The sequence below is a fragment of the Heterodontus francisci genome, chromosome 2 (assembly GCF_036365525.1).
Source record: "Heterodontus francisci isolate sHetFra1 chromosome 2, sHetFra1.hap1, whole genome shotgun sequence".
Classification (NCBI taxonomy): domain Eukaryota; kingdom Metazoa; phylum Chordata; class Chondrichthyes; order Heterodontiformes; family Heterodontidae; genus Heterodontus; species Heterodontus francisci.
In genome coordinates this window covers 26,925,953-26,937,763 of record NC_090372.1, presented here as the reverse complement: position 1 = coordinate 26,937,763, position 11,811 = coordinate 26,925,953, and the positions used below count along the sequence as shown (strand labels likewise).

General features: G+C 41.5%; 1 protein-coding gene across 8 annotated transcripts in view; it reads right to left on the bottom strand.

The window, feature by feature from the left end:
• Positions 1-6,842: 6,842 nt before the first annotated feature.
• The window catches only part of si:dkey-118j18.2 (uncharacterized), a 130,359-nt gene continuing 125,390 nt past the window's right edge, over positions 6,843-11,811 (bottom strand). For all 8 annotated transcript variants that reach the window (XM_068056140.1, XM_068056102.1, XM_068056131.1 and 5 more), the window contains 2 exons: positions 10,563-10,701; positions 6,843-8,513 (listed from right to left, as the gene is read on the bottom strand). In XM_068056140.1, coding sequence (XP_067912241.1) covers positions 8,290-8,513; positions 10,563-10,701 — 363 coding nt within the window. In that variant the 3' untranslated portion in view covers positions 6,843-8,289. The remainder of the gene's footprint in view (positions 8,514-10,562; positions 10,702-11,811) is intronic.

Here is an 11,811-nt window from a genome sequence, read left to right as displayed (position 1 = left end):
CTTAGAAGGTTCTCCCTCAAGAGTGTCTTCTGAGCGCACCAGTCTGACATTGAGATGAGCCAAGAGCAGTGCTTCAGGAGGCCACACTTCACTGAGGAGGCAGTGACAGAGTTGTTACATCCTTCACAAAGGCCTGGAGCCTCAAACCAGGGTGAGGACAGCCCTCTTAATGGCTGTGAAGGTCACTGTCGTCCTTTCCTTCTTTGGAACTTGTTCCTTCCAGATGGCAGTTGTGACATTAGCAATGCCTCTCAGTTTGCTGTCCATAGAAATATCCAGGAGGTGATCGAGGTGCTCTATAGTAGGAGAGGGGACTTCATCCTCTTCTCCGAGGCAGTAAAACCAGGATGAGTGAGCACCTGGATTCGCCAGGATAGTGGGTTTCCCGATGGTGCAAGGCTCTGCAGGGCCCCACATCGAGGAGCAATACCACAATCGCAAGGGCTGCCACTCAATAAATATGTAGTTGGCGTGCGACACACCATGAAATTCATTTCAGTGAATGCCCACTATCCTGGAAACAGCCACGATGCTGTCATCCATCGACCATCTACACTACCTACCATCTTTCAGCCTCCAAGATAGATAATGGGATGGCTGCTTGGAGACAAGGGATACCCCCTCCACACATGGCCCCCTTCCACCATCCCACCACGTGAAGTGGGAGAGCCTTAAATGAGAGCCATGGATCCACATATAACATCCCGGAGCAAGCCATTGGTTTGCTAAAGCAGAGATTTTGCTTCCTACTCCGCCATTCAACAAGGTCATCACTGATCTTCCACCTCCACCACCTTCTCACACGATCCTCATACCCCTTAACTTCCTTAGTTCCCAAAATCTATCAACCTCTGTCTTGAAAATACTCAACAAGTGAGCATTTCTGGGGTAGAGAATTCCAAAGATTCATAACCCTTTGAGTGAAGAAATTTCTCCTCTCAGTCCTAAATGACCAACCCCTTATTCTAAGACTATGACCCCATGTTCTAGTTTCCCCAGCCAGTAAAAACATTTTCTCAGCAACTACCCTGTCAAGCCCCTTAAGAATTTTGCAACTAGATCACCTCTCATTCTTCTAAACTCCAGGGAATATCTCCCTAGTCGATTAGATCTCTCCTGGTAGGACAATGCCCTCATCCTAGGAACTAGTGAACCTTTGCTGCACTCCTTCTAGGGCAAGTATGTCCTTCCTTGAGTAAGGAGACCAAGCTTGCACTCAGCATTCCAGGTGTGGCCTCACCAATGCCCTGTATAATTGGAGTAAAACTTCTTTACACTTATACTCCAATCCCTTTGTAACAAAAGATACCATTTGCCTTCCTATTGCTTGCTGTATTTTCATGTTAACCTTTTGAGATTCATGTACAAGGACACCAATCCTCTGAATGCAAACATTTCCCAGTGTTTCACCATTCAAAGCAAATTCTATTTATTTTTCTACCCCAAAGTGGATAACTTGGCAATGTATTTTATCTGCCATCTTCATGCCCACTCACCCAACCTATTTATATCTCTGCAGCTTCTTTGTGTCCTCCTCACAGCTTACTTTTCCTCCTAACTTTGTATCAGCAGCAAACTTGGATGCATTACACAGTCCTCTCATTTAAGTCAATATAGATGACAAATAGCTGAGGTCCAAATACTGATCCTTGTGGTACACTGCTAGTTACAGCCTGCCATCTATTCCTACTCTCTGCTTTCTGTCCATTAACTAATCCTCAAATCCATGCTAATTTATTGCACCCGAATCCTATGTGTCCTAATTTTGTGTAATAACCTCGTGTGGCACCTTATCGAATGATTTTTGAAAATCCAAATACGCTACATCCACTGGTTCTCCCTTATCCAACCTACTAGTTACATCTTCAAAAGACTTAACAGATTTGTCCTAGACAGTGAATGAAGGCTATCTGACAGGCCTGCCAATGCCGATGTGCCTTGGTGTGCATGTTCATCAGCATTCTCCTGCAGTCTGCTCCACAAGCATGCTCATCTGCATCCCACACAACAGAACTGGTGTGTGACCTTGCTCTCCAGGGAGTTTGCACACGAGTTGATCTATCCCCCCAGGGATAGTCAGGGATCTCTTTTAGACCAGACCAGGTGAATCTCAGCCTATATCATGTCCGACTATCACTGTAACTGGCCACAGAAAATAGTTCGTGGATGGTATATTTTCCTCTAATACCCCCTCATTAAGGGCTGAATGGTTCTCAGATTGCTGTAGGAGAAAATACAAATGAGTAGCAAAACTACTGCTGGTGGACAGTAATTTCCAATAGTTTATGAAAAACCCAATGCAAAATCTGATCTTGTGACATTAAAACATTTATACTAATCTTTGTCTAGGTATGGGTCAGACTCCTATTTTGTAAGGAGCAAAGTAGCTAAATACTGTGAATAGACTGATTATAACAATACAAAGGCAAAACTACCAGTTGTAGACGTTCTATGTGAAAATACACTCCGTTGTAAAAATCTCACTTGTGCATTAGAAAATATCCTTCCACATATGTCCTATGGTATTAAAATGTGTTACCTTTCTTTCATATAGTACCTTTCTCTATCAACAGTTTCAATGTTATAGTAGAACCCATTGTCAAATTCAATTATATAGCTCACAAGTCGTCATTATGTTTAGGGGCAGATCATTGTTTATCTATCCATTATAAATCTATATATTATTCAAAATCTTGTGTGCTCACACTCCTGGTCTAATTTCCTGTTGTCAAAATTGTTCATCTGAACACTTAATGAAACTGCTTGTGTAAACAGTTGCCTGTAATAGGGTGGCTACATACTCTGGTTAACAGGTGGCACTGTTTCTGAAATCTCTCCCAACTCTATTGCCTGTGTGTGTGTGTATTTTGTATACCTAATGGCCCTTTGCTGACGATGCTGCTTTAACATCTCACACTGAATAGTGCCTGCAGAGTCTCATCGACAGGTTTGCAGCTGCCTGCAATGAATTTGGCCTAACCATCAGCCTCAAGAAAACGAACATCATGGGGCAGGACGTCAGAAATGCTCCATCCATCAATATTGGCAACCATGCTCTGGAAGTGGTTCAAGAGTTCACCTACCTAGGCTCAACTATCACCAGTAACCTGTCTCTAGATGCAGAAATCAACAAGCGCATGGGAAAGGCTTCCACTGCTATGTCCAGACTGGCCAAGAGAGTTGTGGGAAAATGGTGCACTGACACTGAACACAAAGGTCCGAGTGTATCAGGCCTGTGTCCTCAGTACCTTGCTCTATGGCAGCGAGGCCTGGACAACGTATGTCAGCCAAGAGCGACGTCTCAATTCATTCCATCTTCGCTGCCTCCGGAGAATACTTGGCATCAGGTGGCAGGGCCATATCTCCAACACAGAAGTCCTCGAGGCGGCCAACATCCCCAGCTTATACACACTACTGAGTCAGCGGCACCTGAGATGGCTTGGCCATGTGAGCCGCATGGAAGATGGCAGGATCCCCAAAGACACATTGTACAGCGAGCTCGCCACTGGTATCAGACCCACCGGCCGTCCATGTCTCCGTTTTAAAGACGTCTGCAAACGCGACATGAAATCCTGTGACATTGATCACAAGTCGTGGGAGTCAGTTGCCAGCGTTCGCCAGAGCTGGCAGGCAGCCATAAAGACGGGGCTAAAGTGTGGCGAGTTGAAGAGACTTAGTAGTTGGCTGGAAAAAAGACAGAGGCGCAAGGGGAGAGCCAACTGTGTAACAGCCCCGACAAACAAATTTCTCTGCAGTACCTGTGGAAAAGCCTGTCACTCTAGAATTGGCCTTTATAGCCACTCCAGGCGCTGCTTCACAAACCACTGACCACCTCCAGGCGCTTATCCATTGTCTCTCGAGATAAAGAGGCCAAAGAAGTTGGCCCTGGGCAACACCACAGATGTTTTATGAGCATTATAAAAACAGCATACAATTCCAGCTCCAGTTCAGTTGTCACACTCAAAGTACAAACTAGGAAACACTCCATCAACACTAAATAGCAGAACTCGGGTGTCTGCAGTCTTTTAATTGACCTAAGAACCTAGTGTTTACAGAACAGCAATTAACATTGTATCCTTTAACATAAAAGAACTGTATAATATTCCTGTCCTTGTAAAGCACTATAAAACAGTTCCGGGGGATTTTGCCAGTAATATAAAAAAACAGAACATGTGTGTGCATTTCCTGTCGGATCACATTTCATTATAGTCAAATATCTAGCAGCCGATTGCTGGAAGACAATTGCATATTGTTTTTATTTAAAAAGATAGAAAGTCAGGAATTTGAAATGTACAAACTCTCCCACAATTTTTTTTTATAAAAGAAAGCACTGGTGACAAAATAGCTGCACCCTCAACTTACATATTACCATAGTAATCACGCATTGTGGGATGGGAAGTACAGGTATTTTCTCTTGGGTTCTGATCAGCAGGATGCAAAATGACCTCACCCAGGACAATTCCCTAACCAAACATTTAATCTCCAATTATCTGTTTATTTAACGATTAGGTTTGGTGGTCTTAAAGGGACTCAGCTCCACATCAGCACTAGAATAATGCATTGCACACCAACTGGTATAATGCCCCTGTTGTCATCAAACAGCTAAACATTTCATTTACTCAATGCCTTGGAAGATCCATTAGTAATTACTAAAATTCCCAACACATCTTTACAGACTTTTGACAGGAAAGCTTAAAACCTGAGGTTACATCCTCAGTTTTATTTTTAATATTCATTTCTGGGATGCGGGCGTTGCTGGCTAGGCCTGCATTTATTGCCCAACCCTAATTGCCCTTGAGAAGGAATGACATGTAGTACAACAAACCCAATGCTCAAACACTAATTCAATATTTAATAATCTAATTATAGATTAGTATTCTACCACCTGATTCTACAGGAAAGAAGCGTTGCATGACTGGTTTACCATTGCAGCAATTTGCAGCTGCATTTAGCTGAACATAAGAACAGGAGGTTACCTAACTCCTCAAGCCTGTTTTGACATTTTATTAGATCATGGCTGATCTGTAACCCATTAACCCACCTTTGGCCTTTATCTCTTGATACCCTTACCTAACAGAAATCTCTCAGCCTTGAGCATTTCAATTGACCCAGAACCCACAGTCTTTTGGGGGAGTGAGTTCCACATTTCCACTACTCTTTGCACAAAGAAATGCTTCCTCATTTTACTCCTAACCGGTCTGGCTCTAATTTTATTATGCCCTCTTCTCCCGGATTCCCTAACAGCGGCAAGTAACAGTTTCTCTGCAGCTAGCCTATCAAATCCCTTTATCATTTTAAACACTTGATTAGATCACCCCACAACCTTCAAAACTTAGGGAATACAAGCGGAGTTTATACAACCTGTCCTAATAATTAACCCTTTAAGCACTGGTATCATTCTGATAAGTCTGTGTTGTGTACCCTCCAAGTCAATATATCATTTCTGAAGTCGTGAAAAAACCTGAAAGTAGTAGTCCAGAAGAGGTCTAAACAAGACTCTGTACAACTGAAACATAACTTGTTCACTTTTGAATGTCAACTCAAGCATAAAGGTCAACATTCCAAGAACTTGATGATTACTTTTTGTACCTGTGCACTAAATTATGGCCATGTGTACCCATGGACACCTACATCACTTCATTCCTCCATAGCTTCCAGTATCTCACCATTAAGAAAATAGGTCGTCCTCAGATCCAAAGCAAATGCTTTTATACTTGCCCATATAAAACTCCATCTGTCATAGTTTTGCCAACGCACCAAGTCTGTGTGCATTTATAATTGCCTGCTCCCATTTACACAACTTACTGAGCCTAACTTAGTGTCATCTACAAACTTCGATATAGAACTTTGTATTCATCATTCATGTTAACAAATAAATATGATGAAAAGCCGAGGCCCCAGTATAGATCACTCAGGTCCACCACTTGTCACATCCTGCCAATCAAAGAACATTCTCTTTATCTCTACTTTGTCTCTTACCTCCCAACCAATTACCAACTGGATAAACTGAAAATTGGCAAATGCACTTAAGTAGGAAAATAAGCTGGTATTATTTCCAAAATCTTTACAGTGCTTGCTGAATTCATCAATAACCTGAGCCAGGTTTTGAAGGATAGCTTACTGCCAATGACCATAGTTATGAAACTGGTCAGTTGCCAGATATACAGTGGCGCAGTGGTTAGAGCACCGCAGCCTCACAGCTCCAGCGACCTGGGTTCAGTTCTGGGTACTGTCTGTGCGGAGTTTGCAAGTTCTCCCTGTGACCGCGTGGGTTTCCGCCAGGTGTTCCCGTTTCCTCCCACAGCCACAGACTTGCAGGTTGATAGGTAAATTGGCCATTGTAAATTGCCCCTAGTGTAGGTAGGTGGTAGGAGAATGATGGGGATGTGGTAGGGAATATGGGATTAATGTAGGATTAGTATAAATGGGTGGTTGTTAGTTGGCACAGACTCAGCTAAAATATACTGGAGGGTGGCTGGCTTCTGGGGAACTCAATCAAAGCATGAGTGGGCCTTCAGGGAAAGAGGCAAAAAAAAATTGTACGTCAAATTTCCATCGAGACCCAACTGTTTGCTTCCATCTTTTAGTTTAAGTGCACATTGGTGTCTTGAGGCAAAAAACAACACTTACTGTGTTTTTTAATCACTGTGCAGCAAAACTGTAAAATGTTTCTAATTTGTGGGGACTAATTGATCAAGAAAACTTGTGACAAACCAACGTATCATGAAAACAGGAGCAAAAGCTATTTTAAGACTGAATCAGCAAACTGTATTTGTTGGTTAAGACACTACATAATTTAGAAGTGCAAGAAGTTGGACTGAAACATTTACACAGGTCTAGTATACTGTTAAATACTATTTTAATTTCAACCAACTGGAAAATACAAAATTAATGTAAGCGTTACCCACCCCAGAACAAAAAACCCCTACAGCAAAGTGACTAAGGTCAAAGAGGTTAAATTTGAGAAATTTTAAAAATATTATCCACAAGAAACATGATTGACAAAGCTACATATCCATTTAATTAAATAACCTCTAAAATAAATTTAGAAACTTTTGATATGTCTTGGAGGTTGGTTCAAAGCAAGGGGGAGAAAAACATCAATACAAATAAAAGTTTGAAGAACTGAGGAAGAAAATCCAGATTAACACTTCATTTGAACTAAAACCATAGGATATATAGGTTCAATCCATGCATTCCATGGATCTGGGGTTCGGGTGGACACCATTTTGGAGCCTTACCAGCATACAGACTTGTAATAAAATAGTGGGAAAATGTTAAAGTATTTAAGAATGCTATTAGCACATGGGCTAACCAAAATTAGGTTTAGCTATAAAATCCATTCACATAATTCAGAGAGAACTAAACAGGTCAATCATTTCTCAATTTATACCAATAGACAAATAGCAAACATTTCGTTTGCTTTAAAAGTCCATGACAAAAAGGGGTTTAAGTTTCTTTCTATGCAATCATTGAGGGAATCGGATCTTTTTATGTTAATATCGAAGACATTTTTCTGAGGAAAGGGAGTTTGGAGGGAAGTTGAATCACATAAAATGCTTTAAAAAATTTACACTACTATAAAAAATACTCTTTTTTGCAGGAAATTAGCAAAAGGTCTTCTTTAAAGTCTACACTTTTGTGCGCTCCTCTAAAATTGAAGGTATCCCTTCATATTGTGAAGAGGCAGTTTTATTTTCCTTTGAGGTAAATAATGCAGTCTTGGCAAAACTTCACAAAGTATAGAATGCAAGGAATGACCTTGAAGACACTCTGATAACACTAGAACACAAGATGATCCTAGTGCCCACCAGATAATTCTTGCCTCCTGTTTATTTGCAACTGCGAGCTGTTGATAAGTTATACAGATTTTGGAATTTACAGTCTGTCAGTTTCCCTGGTAGGCAGAGTCAGGTCACATGGCTGAGCACTTCTCTTTTCCGCACCCCCCCGCCCCCCCATGCCCCAGCACATCCCCCCACCCTCCCAACACAGGGACATGCACATTGTAGTCACTGGCAAGCGTACAATCTCTTGAAATGTGGTTATCATCCTTTGCCTTGGGCTCCTCCTTGGAAAGTGCGATTAATGTTTACAAAGAGAGAAGGTAGTGCTGATAGCAGCAAACAGTGAACAATACGTTCTGTGTAGTGCATCACTGTAAATGTCTTTTAAACTTTACAAAAAAAATCTTTACAAAACACAAGAAAATTCAGGTGCTTTGGACTTTTCCATTTCTGAAGAAAAAAAAGTAACTTTCCACAGAAGTCCCAAGAGGTGAATCTTTTTTCAGACTTGACATGGTGAGCCTGTTGTACTGGTACTGCCCGTCTCCTGGGCACTAGATGGTGTCACATTATCCTGCTGTTCAGTCTCAACCGATGGGCTAGGAGTGTACGGAGGAGGAGCATCACTCAAGCTGCAAGCATCATACCCCTCGGGTATAGACAGGGCACGAGCCTCTTCAATACTTCCGGCTGCATACTCTGTATATGGTGGAGGTTTTAAATCATCTGTATGGGTAAGCAAAAAGAAAATTCTCTAATTAAAATACTCTTCACAGTCACCAATAAGCACAAGACCTTGAAGCTCATTTCTCATTATTTATAAATGGATGGGGGTGTAATCAGGGTGATAGGGATGGAAGTTGTCGGGTTTCTCTTAAAACTTCGAGTACACACACAGGTGATTCATTTAGAGAGACAAATACACATACACACACAGACTTCATGACCACAAGTGCCTCTGACCACATGGATTTAAACTCATTAAAACCCACTCTGATGTGTTTAGGAAATGGGGGCACGACTTCCAAAGTAGTGCAGTGGTGCTTTCAGCAAATGCACTCCAGGAGAGTATCTCTGATGCAGATTATCAGCTAAATATTGCTGAGATGTTCTCAGTCCACTGGGCCAGAAAGTGAATTATTTCTCTAGTTGCATGTCAGCCTGATCTGTTTTTTTTGTCCTTTGAACTGCTGAATAAAGTACATTGGATTTCCATGTTAAGCACAGCCCTATACACTTACCATCACAACTGAACTGCTCATTTAGTTGCAGATTGCTGAACAGGCACAGAAATACTTCACCCCCTAACCATCAATTTTAGACCAAGCAAATAAAGACCAACAATTCATTGCATTCATGGCCTTTGTGATCTCAGCACAAACACTCACAACTGACATTTATAGCCATGGAAATAAAAATGCTACATTGGCAATGTGAGCTACAAGAATGTATGTATTTAACTTCATTTTTTCCAGTGCTTAGAGGATGCATTACTTGAAATACCCAGATTCTTGAGGTTATTTAATCATGAATCATCAAGCCAGCCTCCTGCGGGGTATCTGACCATCATGTGTAGCTGTAATATGTCTTTGATTTATGATGCTTTTATGGTGTTCTATGTATGGGAATAAGAGCCTGATTTTTGTAGTTTGTCACAAACTATCACTGAAAAATAACCTTGACTGATTCTCTCTCCTCCAACCTGCTGGTGCAAAATTTCTCTAGGGGATGCAGTTGCCCAACTATTATGCGATTTTCTGGTGTTGCGTTTCTCTGCAAAGTCCTCAGAATAGTTTGAACTCTCAACTGCAACGGCTCTGGGCTGCTCCCCATAATTGACAACAACTGACATCACTGGAGTGGCCTGGCACGATGATGCATTCTACTCAAGGATTTCCAATTTGGCAATAAAATGGACAAATACTTTAAAAATAACTTTACAGTCTATTTACTTTTACTTTCAAAGAGAAAAAGTGAGAGCCACAACAAGTACCACCACCGCCAGACTTTGCTTCATCCATAACTTGGCGGCACAGTGGCGCAGTTGTTAGCACTGCAGCCTCACAGCTCCAGGGACCCGGGTTCGATTCCGGGTACTGCCTGTGTGGAGTTTGCAAGTTCTCCCTGTGTGTGCGTGGGTTTTCTCCGGGTGCTCCGGTTTCCTCCCACAAGCCAAAAGACTTGCAGGTTGATAGGTAAATTGGCCATTATAAATTGTCACTAGTATAGGTAGGTGGTAGGGAAATATAGGGACAGGTGGGGATGTTTGGTAGGAATAGGGGATTAGTGTAGGATTAGTATAAATGGGTGGTTGATGTTCGGCACAGACTCGGTGGGCCGAAGGGCCTGTTTCAGTGCTGTATCTCTAATCTAATCTAATCTAAACTCTTGGGTTCACACCATCATGTGAACAGAATAATGCCCTATGCACAACATACTCATCTGCTAATACCAGCAAAAGGCTGTAGGCGGTACTATAATGGTGAGTACAAGAGAATACTACCTCCTCTGTATGGATTATAGATTAAATGCCAAAAGAAACTTTGGGAGAACTTAGGAAGAAAAAAAAAGTGTGGTGAGACAAAGAACAGTGACTCCTTAAAAAAATGTTAGCTGTTATGGGAACTAAGCATACCACAAAAACTTCTCAACTTGGCAGCAGCTTTACCCCTTAAAGACAGGTGCTTTTGTTGAAAAAAAGCAACATGTCTAATGAAGAAAATGAGACATTTATATGAACTGCTGGAGTTCCAGAATTAGGAATTAACATTGTACCTGTTTGACCTCTCGACACGGCTTCATATGGAGGTGGCACCTCTAGTTGGCTGTAGGAAGGAGCAGGAGGTAGGGACCCAGAGGGCTCGCCAATGGAGCTGTCATCCTGACCACCATACCAACTATACCACATAGGACTCTGTAACAAAAGCAATAGTAAGCAAGACTGTTACCTTTCATTAAATCCTATATGAAAAACTTTATACAAATTAATATTTTAAAATATATTTAACTCATTCAACAAAAAAATTTAAAATGTAAGATGGTGACAAATGCAAAAACTCAAACTTATTTTAATACATTAAAGGTTTATCAGTGACTCACTACTTCAACCTGCAATAGTGGTAACTACAGTAAACACCAGACCAAGCACCTTAAGATCAAATATTTAGCTTCAGCTTTATGAACCTTTCATCATAAAAGCCAAATATCAACAGCATCTTTGCAATGTGTTCGAACACATCTTGGAATACTATCAGAGCAGATTAATTGCTCTCCCGGTTTATGTTGTCCCAATATTATTACATTAGCACATAGTGTAGACCATGTTCCGTCTAATTTGTTTTCGGAGTGTGCAGGAAATTTAAGTGCGCAGTCGAACAGTTTAGAGGGTACATTGATGTAGATTGTCTATGCGCACGTGCGCACACACAAAGTTGTTAAATGTTACTGTTTCTATCATTTTTTCAGGAGGTAATTGTGGAGACAGCAGGCTTCCACAATCAAATCACACAATCTGTTAACCATAATATTGTACTGTTGTCATATCAGAATCAGCGGCGCAGTGGTTAGCACCGCAGCCTCACAGCTCCAGCGACCCGGGTTCAATTCTGGGTACTGCCTGTGTGGAGTTTGCAAGTTCTCCCTGTGTCTGCGTGGGTTTTCGCCGGGTACTCCGGTTTCCTCCCACCACAAAAAGACTTGCAGGTTGATAGGTAAATTGGCCATTATAAATTGCCCCTAGTATAGGTAGGTGGTAGGGGAATATAGGGACAGGGGATGTGGTAGGAATATGGGATTAGTGTAGGATTAGTATAAATGGGTGGTTGATGGTCAGCACAGACTTGGTGGGCCGAAGGGCCTGTTTCAGTGCTGTATCGCTAAAAAAAAAATAAAAATAAAAAAAATACAGAGGAAATATTTATAAATAGTAGTCTTCCTACCAGCCATCTAAAATATGCCCTAGTTATTTTGAGGCTTGTGCTACAATCACAATCATTTAGTGTTTTACTCACAACATTTAAATGGA